The sequence below is a fragment of the Dipteris shenzhenensis genome, chromosome 32 (genome assembly GCF_047967505.1).
Source record: "Dipteris shenzhenensis isolate YYH24624 ecotype China chromosome 32, Dip_SZ_1.0, whole genome shotgun sequence".
NCBI classification, from domain to species: domain Eukaryota; kingdom Viridiplantae; phylum Streptophyta; class Polypodiopsida; order Gleicheniales; family Dipteridaceae; genus Dipteris; species Dipteris shenzhenensis.
In genome coordinates, this window is record NC_141627.1 from 33,290,950 (window position 1) to 33,305,636 (window position 14,687).

The 14,687-nt window shown below is 44.8% G+C and overlaps 1 protein-coding gene across 2 annotated transcripts in view; it reads right to left on the reverse strand.

Annotated features, from left to right (window-relative positions):
* Positions 1–12,238, reverse strand: part of LOC147880634 (uncharacterized) — a 50,951-nt gene extending 38,713 nt beyond the window's left edge. For both annotated transcript variants that reach the window (XM_087371126.1, XM_087371125.1), the window contains exon 1: positions 11,426–12,238. In XM_087371126.1, the coding sequence (XP_087227252.1) occupies positions 11,426–11,542 (117 nt within the window). In that variant the 5' untranslated portion in view covers positions 11,543–12,238. The remainder of the gene's footprint in view (positions 1–11,425) is intronic.
* Positions 12,239–14,687: the final 2,449 nt, after the last annotated feature.

The following is a 14,687-nucleotide window of genomic DNA, read 5'->3' on the forward strand; positions in this document are numbered from 1 at the left end:
CATACTCCCCCTCCTCTAAGAACTCACTCCTGAGTTCGTTAAAAAACCCGAAAATGTTCTTTGGAGGTTTTGTAATGTCTCCCATGTTGCATCCTCCTCAACACGATCCTTCCACTTGATCTTGTATTCCGTGATAGATCGATTACGACTCTGTCTATCACGAAATTCAAGAATACACTCAGGTTCGTGGGGAATAAAAGTCAAATCTGTAACTTCTATTATCTCGTGAGGATAAACAAGTTGATCATCCGCACCCAAAACTTCTTTCAGTCTACTAACATGAAAGACTGGATGTACTTTAACATCAGAAGGCAATTCTAGTCGATATGCAACTGGTCCAATTCTTTTAATGACCTTGAATGGGCCACAGTATCTGGGGGATAATTTCAGAACCAAACCAGTACTTAGGCTCTTGGATTCCTTAGGAATTCGCAAATATACCATCGGTCCTTCAGAGAACTCTCTAGGTGAACGATGTCTATTAGCATAAAATATGTCCCGATCTTGGGCACTTCTAATAGACTCCTTGGCAAACTGCAACATTTCCTGCATATCTAGCAAGAAGTTCTTAGCAGCGTCAATTTGAATTCCTTTTAATCCAACCATAACTGGTGACTTAGGTTGAAACCCGTACATAAGCATAAAAGGACTGTAATCAGTACTAGAATGCTTTGCACTGTTGTAAGCAAATTCTATCATAGGTAGATAATCTTCCCATGAAGACCGTCTCTTAGATACATATGCCCGAAGCATGTCTTCAACCAACTGGTTGACCTTCTCTGTACTGCCATCGAATTGTGCATGATCCGAGGAACTCATACTTAGAGTAGTTTCTAACTTCTCAAAAACAAGTGTCCAAAAGTTACTTGTAAACTTTGAGTCCCTGTCACTGACTATGTCAGATGGCAAACCATACAGCTTAAACAAGTGGTCCACAAACTCGTGAGCCAGCTGAACAGCTGAAATAGTTGTTCTAGTAGGTAAGAATCTAGCCATTTTTGTCAAACGGTCGACTATGACCCAAATGGAGTCATGACCCTTGCGCGTTCGAGGCAAACCAGTAATAAAATCCATGGAAATACTTTCCCATTTATTGCCTGGAATCTGTAATGGCTGTAATAAACCCGCGCTTCTAAGGCGTTCTGCCTTAGTAACCTGACAAACTCGGCAACCTACTACATAGTTCTCAATAAATGCACGCATCTTAGGCCAATAAAAGGTATGCTTCACAAGAGACAGAGTCCTATGTATACCCGGATGTCCAGCACTAGGAGCATCATGACACTCCCAGAGAATCTTGGATTTAAGGTCCGGAACATCTGGCACACAAATCTTTTCATTCCGGAACAACAAGCCGTTCCTAATCATCCACTGACCTGCCGCCGCCTGTATCATAGGTGGCACAATCCCTGAGTCCTGGTCAACATTGGAGCTCCCATCCTGGACTCTCTACCAATAAGAACTGAAATGACTATCAGTTGCGTATAGCCCTCTCAAGGATTGAAATAGGTCTGATGATATTTCCGTAAGTGACAAAGCATTTACAAACTGAACTCGACTTAAGGCATCCGCCACACTATTCAAGGAACCCTTACGATAACGTATTTCGAAATCAAAATCTTGCATTAATTTTGCCCATCTAGCTTTCCGTCCCCTCAATTCAGATCCATCACACACATACTTAATTGACTGATGATCAGTCAATACAAGAAACTTTGAACCATACAAGTAGTGTCTCCAAACCTTAAGAGCATACACTACATCATAAAGTTCCTTCTCGAGTGTGGGCCAACGATATTGAGTGTCGTCTAGCTTCTTACTTTCGAAAGCTACAGGTCTGCCCTCTAGGAATAGAGCTGCCCCAATCGCATAATCACTCGCATCGGCCTCTAAAACATAAGGCCGGGTAGGATCGGGTAATGTAAGAACGGGTGCTTCCTTGATAGAAAACTTCAAGGTTTCAAAAGCCTTGTTCATTGCATCATTCCAAGAGATCGGCTAGGTAGACCTGCGTCCACGACCTTTCAATATGTTTGTCAATGGTGCCATGATATGTGAATAATCACGCACAGACTTCCGAAGAAATACCGTAAATCCTAGGAAAGAACGAAGTTGTTTCACAGTCTGAGGGATAGGCCATTCTAAAACCTTCTGGATACGATCCAGATCAATGCTAATACCTTCACAAGAAATCTTGTGTCCTAAGTAAATGATCTCCTTCATAAAGAAGTCACATTTACTCATCTTGGCATAGAGCTTATGCTGACTTAGAATAACTAAGACAATCCGGAGGTGTCCTATGTGATCCTCAAGTGTTCTGCTATATACCAAGATGTCATCTAAGAACACTACAACAAATTTGCCCAGAAAATCCCTGAACAAATCGTTCATCATCTGCTGAAAAGTAGCAGAAGCATTGGTCAAACCAAAAGGTAATACCAGAAACTCGTAATGACTATACCTAGTTCGGAATGCGGTCCTATCTATGTGTTTAGCATAGATACGGATTTGGTGATAACCCGTACGCAAATCAATCTTAGTGAAATACTTCGCTCCGGCCAAACGGTCTATCAAATCATCGGAACGAGGGAGAGGGTATCGATTCTTAGTTGTCACTTTATTTAATCATTTATAATCTATACACATTCTCCAGGAAGAATCTTTCTTCTTTCTTAAGAGGACAGGTGCACCCCAAGGTGATTTACTTGGGCGGATATAGCCCATATGCAAGTAATCCTGTAGCTGGGTAGCTAACTCATCCTCCTCTACCTAGCTCATCCTATAAGGTGGTACACTAATAGGTTGAGCCCCTGGGACTAAGTCTATGCGATGATCTACTGCCCGTTCTGGAGGTAAACCTTCCGGCAGTTGATCAGGGAATACATCCTGAAAACTATCTAACAACATTCTCAATTCCCGGTGTTCAAACACACTTAAATCATTTTTGTTTATTACAGAGACAACAAATGAAGAAAGCGGAATCAAAACACACTGATAGACATCATAATGAGAAGTGTTTAATATATTCCGAAGCTACATCGCAGAGACAATAGGTCCCTGAGAAGAGGAAATTTTATCACACTGAATACAAAATTGGGTGTCCTTATCTACAAAAGAAAGCGTATGCTCCGTTCATCCAATCTGAATATTGTGGGTTTTAAACCACTCTATTCCGATCAACAAGTCTACATGCTCCAGGTGCATAACATAACACGTGAGAATCCCTGTGTAGGCTTGAATCCGGATAGGAAGCGCTTCAACCTTGCGATCCCAAAACTGCTTCCCAGCTGGAAGCTGCACCTCATAGGTGTCGTCGCTAGGTACTGTGGACAGCCCCATCTTCTGCACAAATTTGTAATTAACAAAATTGTGAGAGCTGCCCGGATTAAAGATCATAAACTGTTGGTCCCTAACTTCTCCATAAACTCGGAAAAGATCATGGGAACCAAACAACGAAGTATTGAAAGTACAATTACAAGAGAGTGGGCAAGTAATGACATTTACAGAAATACATGTCATCGAGACTTGGTTCGCTCCCTTGGCTGTGGTACGTGGACCCGCTGGAGCTTCGGTCTAAGCGCCAACTTTTGGTTCTTGCGCTTAGGACACTCATTCTTAGTGTGGTCCCGCTCCTCGCAATAGAAGCAACATCCTTCTTTCTTGAGCCTCAAAGTACGAAGGAAACGGGCTTTACCATTCTTAGCCTGAGTCAAGTTTTTCTTGGAGGCGTTGTCCGTAGACTTCGTCTCCCCAGTACCAGTCGTATGCTGAAAGAACTTGCGTTTGTTCTTTCCACTCGTGTCGGAAATTGTAGTTGCTTTGGCACCGGCCATGGTATCATCATAAATGCGCGCATAATTCATGGCCTCCTGCAACGTTGTGCATTTGTTGTTCTTTATCTGCAACTTGTATGAATCTGGCAAACCATCCACGAAGAAACCTAACAAGGTCACTGGATCCATCTTTGTGGCCCTGGTTTGCAGATCCCGAAATCTTTGAAGATAAACTTCAAAGGACAAGTTTAACTTTAACATATCGAGGGCTTTAAGCTTGCCAACGATATCATAATCATCCTTTTTCTTCAGGAACTTCTTCCTGAAGACCCCTTCGAAATCTGTCCATGTATCTGGCTTAGGCTGGAGTTCCTTCCACCATAGCAACACTTTACCTGACATGAAACCCGCTGCAAGCTGGATCTTCTTCTCATCTGGGTATGGGTGGAACTGAAAGTGTACCTGCCACTTGTGTAACCAAGTGTCAACTACCTCCTTCGTTCGAGACTTTTGATCTCCCGGAAAAGGATCTGGAGTTTTATTCGGGCCTAGCACTGAAGCCATGGCATCCACATGCGTGAGTGCCTGCACAGTGCTAGCCAGAAGAGTGAGAGTCGCTTGAATCCCTTGGAGTTGCTGTGTCAACCCCGTTTGATTTGCATTAACCTGCTCGAATTTTCCATCCAGAGCAATGGTAAATTCACTGAAGGCCTTTTTCGTAATCAGGTCATCATAAAGACCCTGATCCTCCTCTCCCACAGGAGTGTAATCCAAATTCTGCTCTCCCATGGTGAACTCGGGATTTGCAGAATCAGACATAACTGAAATCTGATTTGAATATAAACTGAGAGAAATAACTGACTAAACCGAAGCAAAAAGGAGAATGGAGCAGAGGAAAACCGTCCCAAGAGATGCTGACGAAAGGAGATGCTGGAAACTGGCGAACCGGAAGCACACGAATCCCAGAATCTGGCTGAACCCACTGCTGGATGCAGCGTACAGAATCCTGCAGCGTACGGACTGCTGACGTGGCTGTACGATCTGCTGACGTAAGCCGTACGACTGCTAACGTAAGCCGTACGGCTGCTGACGGAGGCCGTACAGCGGCTGACACAGGCTGTACGGCGGCTGGCGCAAGTGCACGACAGGCTGACGCAGGGCTGGTGCAGGTGTACGGCTGGCTGATGCAGGGCTGGCGCAGGCTGTCACGCAACACGATGGCGCAGCAAGGCTGTTTGCAAGGCTATGGCTGGGCTGGTACCCTGCCCATCTATATAGGGAGCAGGGCAGCCTAATTAGGAAGCCCTGCTTCCAAAAAAGGCCCACCCTCCCAGCTTTGGAGAGGGTGCTTTTTTCGAAAAAAGCAACCCTTATCGCAGGCTGGCCGCACCCTGTTCCTGCACATTGCGCCCCCTGCACTGGCCGAATTTCCGTACCAGCCCTGGCGTCCAAACTCCGCCTTCCCCGCAGCCCTTGTCAGTCTCTTCGCCTCTCTTTCCTTCTTCTCTGCTCTCTCTCTGCTTCCTACATCCTTCTCTCTCAGCCCCCTTCAGGAATTTCGAAATTCTCCCTCCTTTCTTCTACCTTTCCCCGACCAACTATCCACCCCTGATAACCTAGGAACCACGCAAAATTTGCAGCAACAAATTTCGAATTTTAGGACATACCTGAAGAAAGAATTCGTCAAAGATTCTCGCATCAGAAGTTCCTACCTCAGGAGCTGGCTCTGATACCAACTGACACATCCCCGCACTCCTGAAACCTCTGATCTGCAAACAAACACACACCACGTGAGAAACTGAGTAGGCTGCTCACCACCCAACCATGACATCTACGGGATGTGATCCTGAATCAGGAGATGTCCCCTCCGAGCCACGAGCTGAGCTACTGGCACGAACTCCCAATCAGATCCAAACCAGCCTGGTGTCCCATACCACCAGGTGGCGCTGTGAAACCCTAGATCTGCCACTGGGCCTTGGGCTACGCTAAGATGCAGGCGCGCGTCCGCGACTCAATCCAGGAACAAACCTGGCACCTTAGAACGAAACTTGCTCCCAACTGCACTCTGAGAACTGAACCCCCTGGGCCCCTTTTATAGACTCGGGCCCCGAGCGCCAAAAATAGTGAAGACCTATAAATAGTTCGTACCCTTGCCACTCAACCCGAGAATCAAGCCTGCCTAGCTCTAAGCCTCCCCAGGCTAACCTGAGCTAGTCCTGTGTACCTAGTACACGTCAGATACCAATCCGTGCACATGACACACTCTCACTTTCAGGACCCGCGGACCAAGTCTCTTCTTTTTGATTCCTTGGTCCACCCCCGAGATGCATCCCTCCGGGCACGACAGCATGCACAGCCCACACAGCGTGAGGACACTCAACGACCCATCACTGATTTCTTCCAATCACAGGATACCTCTCCTCAGTCTAGCCGACGACGCGGACGTGAGCGAGAGCCAGAGCCACGACAGCTACGCCAGCGGACAGACTCACACATCCGGGTCCATGACATCCCTTCTATGCTCTCAGCACGCCCTACCGGGGTCACCGTCACTCTCATTCTTCACATAGGGCCTCCCGCCGCCCCCGACGACCGAGCTCGACTAGGCACCGTGACGTCAGAGGCCAATCATCCATCGTAGGGTTTTTTCGACCTCCCATTTGACGGGCCCTCTATAATTGGCCTCTGACGATCACCACAGGCATATATATATATTTGTATCTCCCCCCTTCTGCTCCATTTTTTTTGTGCCATTTTTTTGTATCATCTGGAGATAGATACACATTTTTTGCACCAGGACTAGACACACCGTCTTTCATAACTTTTTTGAAGAAACGGTTGGCTGGACCGTTTTGAGACCACCACCGTTATGCTCATTGTACTAGTTATCTTTAGTCTCATAGACCTTCACGGTCTCCCAAAGACTTTAATAAAATTTCTTTCTTTCTTTCTTTCTCTCTCTATTATGCACGACGAATTGGATAAAGAAGCCGCAATTGAAATAGATGCCTTGTGGCACAAGACATCAGAAGATGATACTATAAATGCGCAAGGAAGAGCACTCAGGTGTATGATGAATGGGCTGCATATGCTAATTTTGAATGGGATGCAACACTTTCCAAGGACCAACAAGATGACATGCTTCTCTGCCAGCGGGGGACATAGTGTCCTTGATTATGTCCTGGCCCATATCAATGCTCTACATGATATAGAAACTTTCAGGATACGAGAGAAGTACCTTGAGTCAGACCATCTCCCACTATGGTTGACTCTTAGTATTCCAACTGAAAGATAAGTGTAGAAATTTGCAGCCACTTCAAGAGGCTTTCGTATAGATCAAGACAAGCAGAAAGACTATGCCATCACGCTAGATGCAAAACTGAATGCAATGGCAATCACACCCACATGGGAAGCCCTCAGAAAAGCTGTCCTTGACACTGCAACGCAGGTTTTTGGAGAAATTTCCCAGGACAGAAACACGAGACATAAAGGGCTGCCCCACAAGAAATGGTATGATGATGAATGCAAGCAACTACGCAATGAGCTGACACATATTTCTGATATTAACCTCTACAGACAGAAGGAAAAGCAACACAATGCCCTCACGAGGAAGAAGAAAAAAAATTACATTTTAGAAAGGGAAAATCTGATTTGCTTACATTCAACAAGAATCCCAGAAAGGGGTGGAAACAGGTTAAGGGCCAGAAGAAAAAGGTCATGGGCAATATCTCTGATGAGGAAATGCTGGAGTATGTCACCAAGCTCTATAATCATGCCAATGCCACAGAAATGGGAAATGAAACAATGTCATATGCTTCAGCCAGCCCTTTCACTTTTGAGTAGGGTTGAAAAAGATGGCAAATGGCAAGGCCTCTGACCACATGCACATGTGTGCTGAACTCTTCAAATGAACAGAAGACAAGGCACAACAATGGCTATCCCACATACTGACAAACGCTTTACATCATGGCTTCCCTCCAGATTGGCAAGAGAATTGGGGTCAGCCTCTATTCAAAGAAGGAGACAAAAAATCAGTCACCAATTACAGGACTATAATGGTCAGTTCCACACTAGCTAAAAAATCAGCAATTCGGCTGAAGAGGCCAAGAAGAGGGCCATTGGCCAAGCAAGCTTCCGTAAAGAACATAGAACTGCAGATCACCTAGTCACATTAAAAGTACTCACAGATGAGAGCAGGCTCAAAGGAGAAACTCTTCTGTGTTGCTTTGTAGATTTCAAGAAGGCATTTGATACAGTCCCGAGTGGTGGCCTATGGAAAAGAATGCAAGACCTCGAAGTCCCTCTAGCACTAAGGGTAGGCATCTCTCGCATATACGAGAAGGTATCATGCAGACTCAGGCAAGAACATGGACTGTCTACCGCCTTCCAAAGTAATATGGGGGTGAAACAAGGTTGCCCTCTTTCACCCACACTGTTTGGAATATGCATTGACAAGCTAGAAGAACTGATTAATGAATTTGCAGCAGAAGAAGGGATACAAGGGCCCAAGCTTGGGCTATGGACAATACTATTGCTCCTATATGCAGATGATGTGGTTCTTTTCGCTAATGACCCTGACTCCATGCATCAACTATTACAAGTACTACAAGTCTTTTGCACGGAAAGTCGGCTGCAAGTTAACACTGCCAAAACCAAAATGATGGCAGTATGCACCACCCGACCTGAACATCCCCCGATTATCAGCTTTGAGGAGCAGCCCATTGAATATGTCAATACCTTTAAATATTTGGGAATTGGCATACCAGCCGATCACAGATGGTGGCAATGTGCACAAAGAAGGCTGGATACAGGTTGGGGGAAGTACTATCAATTTGAAAACGACTGTAGGCACACTGACACCCGGAACTGGAAGATTCGGAATATGTTGTTTGATGCATATGTGGTTCAAACAGTGTTATATGGAGTAGATGTATGGGGGGGCAGCATCTCTCTCTCCACATGGAATGAGATTGAAAAAACGCAGAAAGCTTTCCTACGAAGACATCTAGGAGTCAAGGCAACTACCCCTTATTCAGTCCTCTTATTGGAAACGGGCAGGTGGCCAATTGAATTCCATGCACTGATCAGAGTGATGCAATACCTAGTGGAAGTACAACAAATGCCAAAAGAAAGATTGCCACATAGAGCATGGACTGCTAGTATGAAACTTTAGAAGGATCATAAAAGTAAGATCATCTGCATAGGACAGGGGACAGATATAAGGAAATGGTTCAGCAAATGGAAAGTGGAATCATACCTGACTATGCCCCCTGAAAAGGTCAAGATGCAAGAATTCCAGTTGTCTCCACTATGCACTCTACAAACCCCATGGTTGACAGCAGAAAAGAGGACCAAGCTAGAATACTATCAAGATCAAATAAATCCTTTATGCTGATCATCTTTCATGACACCAGATGCCCCTACTCAGCCACTAATTCCCATACCTCTTCTCTATCGCAGAAATATTGCCAGATTCCGCACACAATCACATACCTTGGCAATAGAGACATGAGCTTGGCTAAATCTGCCGCAACATGTCAGAGTTTGCAGATTCTGTGATTCGCAGACAGTAGAGACAGAGGCACATATAGCCCTACACTGCCCCCGATATGCACACATCAGAGACGACTATCAGCAGATACTGGCAGACACCACTCAGATCTCGTCAGTTGTCTCCACTGCCTCTCCAGCAACGTTGGGATCTTTTGTCACTCGTCTTTTTTTGTACCGTCAAGAACTTGAAAATTCTTGACCCCTCCACAGCGGAGGAGATTTTTGTACTGAGGATTAGGTCCCATGGGTCATTTTTTGGCCCCCCAAGGACGATAATAAACTTCTACTTCTACTTCTCCCATGGAGGAATGAACGAAAGAATTTACAGAATGAATGAATTTTTTTAAACATTAAAAACTAAATGAACTTACACTTATGTACCGCTAACTTAGAAAGCACATGAATAATCCAACTAAGAAACCATATACCTTATTTAAATTCTATTTCTTGGGTCTTAACGTTATAGAAGAAATTAAGGACACCAGCTGCCCCCCCCCCCCCAAAAAAAGGACACCAGCCGCCCCCCCCCCCCAAAAAAAAAAATTTAATTCGAGCGAATCTATGTATTGAACACTTAAATCTAAAGCTGCTATATGCGAAAGGTAATTATGTACTTTTTTGAGGGGGGAAATAGTAATGATCTGTGGTGAATTTCACACCTAATCCCATACAATATTTCATTCAAGCCAAAGCTTAGATATGCCAACTCGTGTCATATTCTGGAACGCATGAATGCTCATGGGCACGCCACACTACCTCATAGTATAGTGGAATTATTTATGGAGTGTCTGAGCGAGAGAGAGAGAGAGAGAGAGAGAGAGAGAGAGAGAGAGAGGTTCAGGCCATAAAAGACTTCCAAACACAAAAACTAACTCGAAAATGAGTTCCAAGCCTTCATCTCTGGCAAGTTATCCTAATAAGGCAGTAGCTACACATAAAAGTTTATATACGGGTAACTGGCAGGGGAAAGGGGGCGGGGGGGGAGAGAGAGAGAGAGAGAACAAATCCTAAAAAGAATGTTGCTACCACGTATTAGATTTGAGATAAATGCATGATATGAAACTAAGGACTGCAACATATCAGCAGACTGAATATTACATTATTAGAAACATTGACTCTTTCACATAAAGGGACAACGGATTTAAAGGCAAGACGTCTCACGATTACTGAATGCAGAGTAAGTCCAGACTGGATATACCATGTACGGGGAAAACAGACGTTCATGTTCTAACATATTCTTCTTCTGTATATGAGTGTTTAAATGGAAGCACGTTGCAAGCTGCAATCGTTGGTTGCAAAAGTACTACCGATTGATAAACAATCGGCAACATCATCCCTTATCCAATAAAGGAGACTTTAAAAAAGCATGAGACTAGAATATCTGTATACGACTGTGCCACAGCATAGCAGGAAAGACTCTACACGAACGTTGCAAAGACTCTTTAAACGCTCTACAAATATGAAAGAATGGGCTATCAGAAACTAAGCAAGGAACCAAAGATTGCAGACTGAAACGTGTAAATCTAAGCACCCCACAAGGAAGCTTAAAATTCTTCCAAGCTGAAGCCCCGCTTGCATAATGATCTCTAAGCGGGCAAGTTCCCCAAACTCTTGAGCATTTTCAACTCGACTGCCCTCGATAATAAGTTTCTACCTATAACGCAATCCGTCGTCAGGTGGCAGCCGGCTGCTACATAGCATACGTTGATGGCATACAAATGCACTTATGAATGCGCTCTGATCAGAAACAATTGTGCTAACGAAACCTCATTTGCAGGAACATAAGAGCACTCCGTCGTTTCCTGAAAACCACAAAAATCGTTCCTAGGAAAACCACTATAATGTCCTCGCTAATGACAATAGCAGTTTGCCCACCTTTGTCTTGCAAGCTTAACTGAACGATCCAACGTCGGGAAACCAATGCCCAAGAGCAGGAGAGGGTAAAATCCGACCGCAAACCTCCGGACATACTATCATAGATGGAACAGCTTACGGTGAAAATATTAAAAACTTGCTGTGTTGAGGAGCTCACAAAATCCTGATTATATATTCTATAGAGCACACGCAAGCCGTTCAATTTCCAAGAAGAAGAAGACCACCTTAGAGAAACAGTCGATGCTAGAAGAATCAGCGACCGGGCCGAGAACAGGGCGCTGCGAAGGCTCAGGCCACATGTGCCGCTGTTCCTGGCTCTCCTCACAATGTTCCCCATGCATATCACTCCCCTGCAGCCAATTCCCTACGGCCTCCCCCCATCTCCACCGGCTTGCGCTTCCCTTGTGATATATTTTTGCCGAAGCATCAAGATCCTACCGCCGTGTTTTCAAATCAGGAACCGATAAAATGGTGTTTTCAAATCAGGAACCGATAAAATGTAAGGAACTCAAAAGAATAGACAAAATGGGAGCTACATCCGTGCAGTCTGAGCTCAAGATCAACGATTGAGATGGAGACTGGAGGAGGGCGTGCCCAATTATAGACAACAGAACACCTCAGATGGAAAAAATTTCCGGAAGGGGACTAGAGTACAACAGGGGATGGAGATTGTTCTGCAGCAGTTACAAGGGCTCGATCTGCTGCGGGGTAGCAAAGGGCGACACGAGGAGAAGAGAAATCGGGTGATCCGCAAGAGGATTTTCGGCGAAGCCGGTTGAGGAGGGCGATGGGGGAAGGCAGCCACAAAGCAACGTCCGCAAGGCGACTTCTTCGACAAAAAAGCGGCGGAGCGGGCAAAGAATGCAAGGAAGGGAAACGGATATGGAAGGGAGAAGGGAAAGCGAAGAGGTGAAGAGAGATCTTGGAAGGGGAAGGAGGAAGAGTGTGAGAAGAAGAGGTCAAGAAGCCATAGCTGAGCTTAGCATGCCATAGCTGAGCTCAAAACGCCATAGCCGAGCTCTGAGAAGACAAAAACAAAGGCCAAAAGACAAAGGTGTTTTTGTGAATTGGTAGGGATGACCTTCCGCCTGTCCTAACCTCTTCCAGCCTTTACTGTCCTATCGCACTTTACCGTCTCAACCGCCCTTTCCCTCAATACCCTCCATGTCCTTGAAAAGTTATGGGTACATACTAGTAGAGCTTGAAAAGTCCTAGTAGAGCTCGCTCCGGCACAACGTGATTCTACCTCCGACTTATGCGCATACTATCCCTAAGGATCACCGACTCGCAAGATTGTCCCGGATTCTAGCCCTACTAGTAGCCGACTCACGCCTTGCTCCCTACTAGTAGCCAACTCACGCCTTGCTCCCTTACACCACGATTGCACCTGGGACTTATTTGCCTACCGTCAGCACGCCCCAAGGATCATGGACGCGCAAGATTGTCCACCCACAGCCCTAGATGCTTTCAATGCCCCATGGCTGGAAATAGTAGGAGTAAACACCCCTAGTTCCTGCAAGCAACAGACTTAGAAGCAGGAACAAACCCATGTGCATTGCACATTCTTGTAGCACCACTGCACCTTCTCCAGAATTCCTTCAAAACTTCTTTAGAATTCAGCATGCCTCTAGACTGCCTACTATAGAAATATGTGGGAATAGTGGGCGAGAGGTCTGAGCGTGTTGGGCAAGGCTAGAGAGGGTGCCACGTGGCAAGCCCCTAAATGCTTGTTGTGAACCACATGAGAGGATGAGTGATGAGCATCTCCTACCTCGATTCCACGTTGGATTAAGGGATGCTAAGTTGCATGACCATCAGTTCACCCTAAATCCCACATCCTTTGAGCTATGTAGTAAGACTGCCGTGCTCCTAGATGATAACATGAAAGATAAAGCCCAGCCCAAGAAGTCACCGATTACTCTAGTAGTATCTCATTGTTAGCCCTTACAGTTCCAGCTTCAAGATCTTCACACAGCCCTTCTACTGGCCTCCATGCAGCCACTCTCTCTCTAGTCGTAGGTTAACACTCTTTCCAAAAACCTTTATTACCTCTCATTTTCCCCCCTTCTAATTGTCCTTTTGTAATATGGCTCAACTCTCTCTCTCTCTCTCTCTCTCTCTCTCTCTCTCTCTCTCTCTCTCCTTCTTTTTGTTTGTTAGCTCTTGGATGCCGCTCAATGTGATTTTCGATTTCCTCCCCTTCTTTCCAAATGCTTAATTACCTATCATTCGTTCCCCTCCTAATTGCTCCTTCTATAATTGCTTTTTGTAATAGCTCTCTCTCTCTCTCTCTCTCTCTTTGCACTAAGGTGGAAAACTAGGTATTATAATCCTATGGAATGCACTCCATATTGTGTAGCCAAAAAACTTGCTCACAGATTGGGTATGTGAAATCAGTGCACCCCTTGTCCCATCACATTTCATGAAGAAAGACTCAACAACTTTTAACTCGTGCACCCTAGGGAGATACAGATAATAGCCCTACTTGCGAAGGGGCCAAGTTTAGACTATAATACATGTGGTGCTTTTAGATGCCACTAATAGTTGCTCGTCGATCAATGTTATTGATTACATGTTGTTATGCATTGTTACTAAAGAGAAATCGAGGGTCCAACATGAATTTTAACTCTTTGACTCCACAACTCAATTGCAATTGCCATTAAAGCACGATTTTAACACAAACACAAAATGAGATTGGCGTTGTGCCTATTCATTCACTTACTCCTCCTTCTAAGTCTAATGCACATGTGATGTTTGCCTACTAGGCTCTTGTACTCCGTCCTAAAGTTGCCATGTGGTGTTCTCTCCCTTCATGTGTATGGTCCCCCCTCACAAATCTACTTCCACTTCCAAGTGTCATAATCTAGTTCAAATTTTCCCCAACTCACCTCAGCTCAAACTTAGTTTTGTTATGTATAGTGGTACGGTTCAAATCTATTATTAGTCTTATAAGTTAGGGGTTGTTCTCTTTTGTGTGAAATTTCATGGATTTTGACCCGTTTTATATTTTTCGTCAACACTCGTCGCATCCAAGTAATAAAAGCATTGCTCCCCTTTTCAAAATTTGAAAGGGTTATTTTCAACATCTCAAAACCATGAGGAGAATTTCATCCTTACTCCTTCATATCTAGCCACCACTCCGAAATTCAATTGTAACATCTATCCTCCTCAACTTCCCTTTCACTATGTATCTACTAGCAAGGTGCTCTTGCATGTCTTGCCCTCTTTTCTCACTTATAATGACATGTATGCATGCCTACCTCTGGGTTGTCTATTTGTCAAAAGTGTTCACAAACTACTTTCTCATGTCAATTCTAGCCATCACACCAAGGCTCATCCTTTCTTTGAACCATAACAGGGTATCTTCTCTCCAAAGCCTCACTTAATGCCAAACCATCCAACATGTTTTTTTATGCTCAAGTTATCCCACTTAGACCCCGCTTCACATGAATTTTCATCTTCTTCTAGTCCTAATATGCTATGACA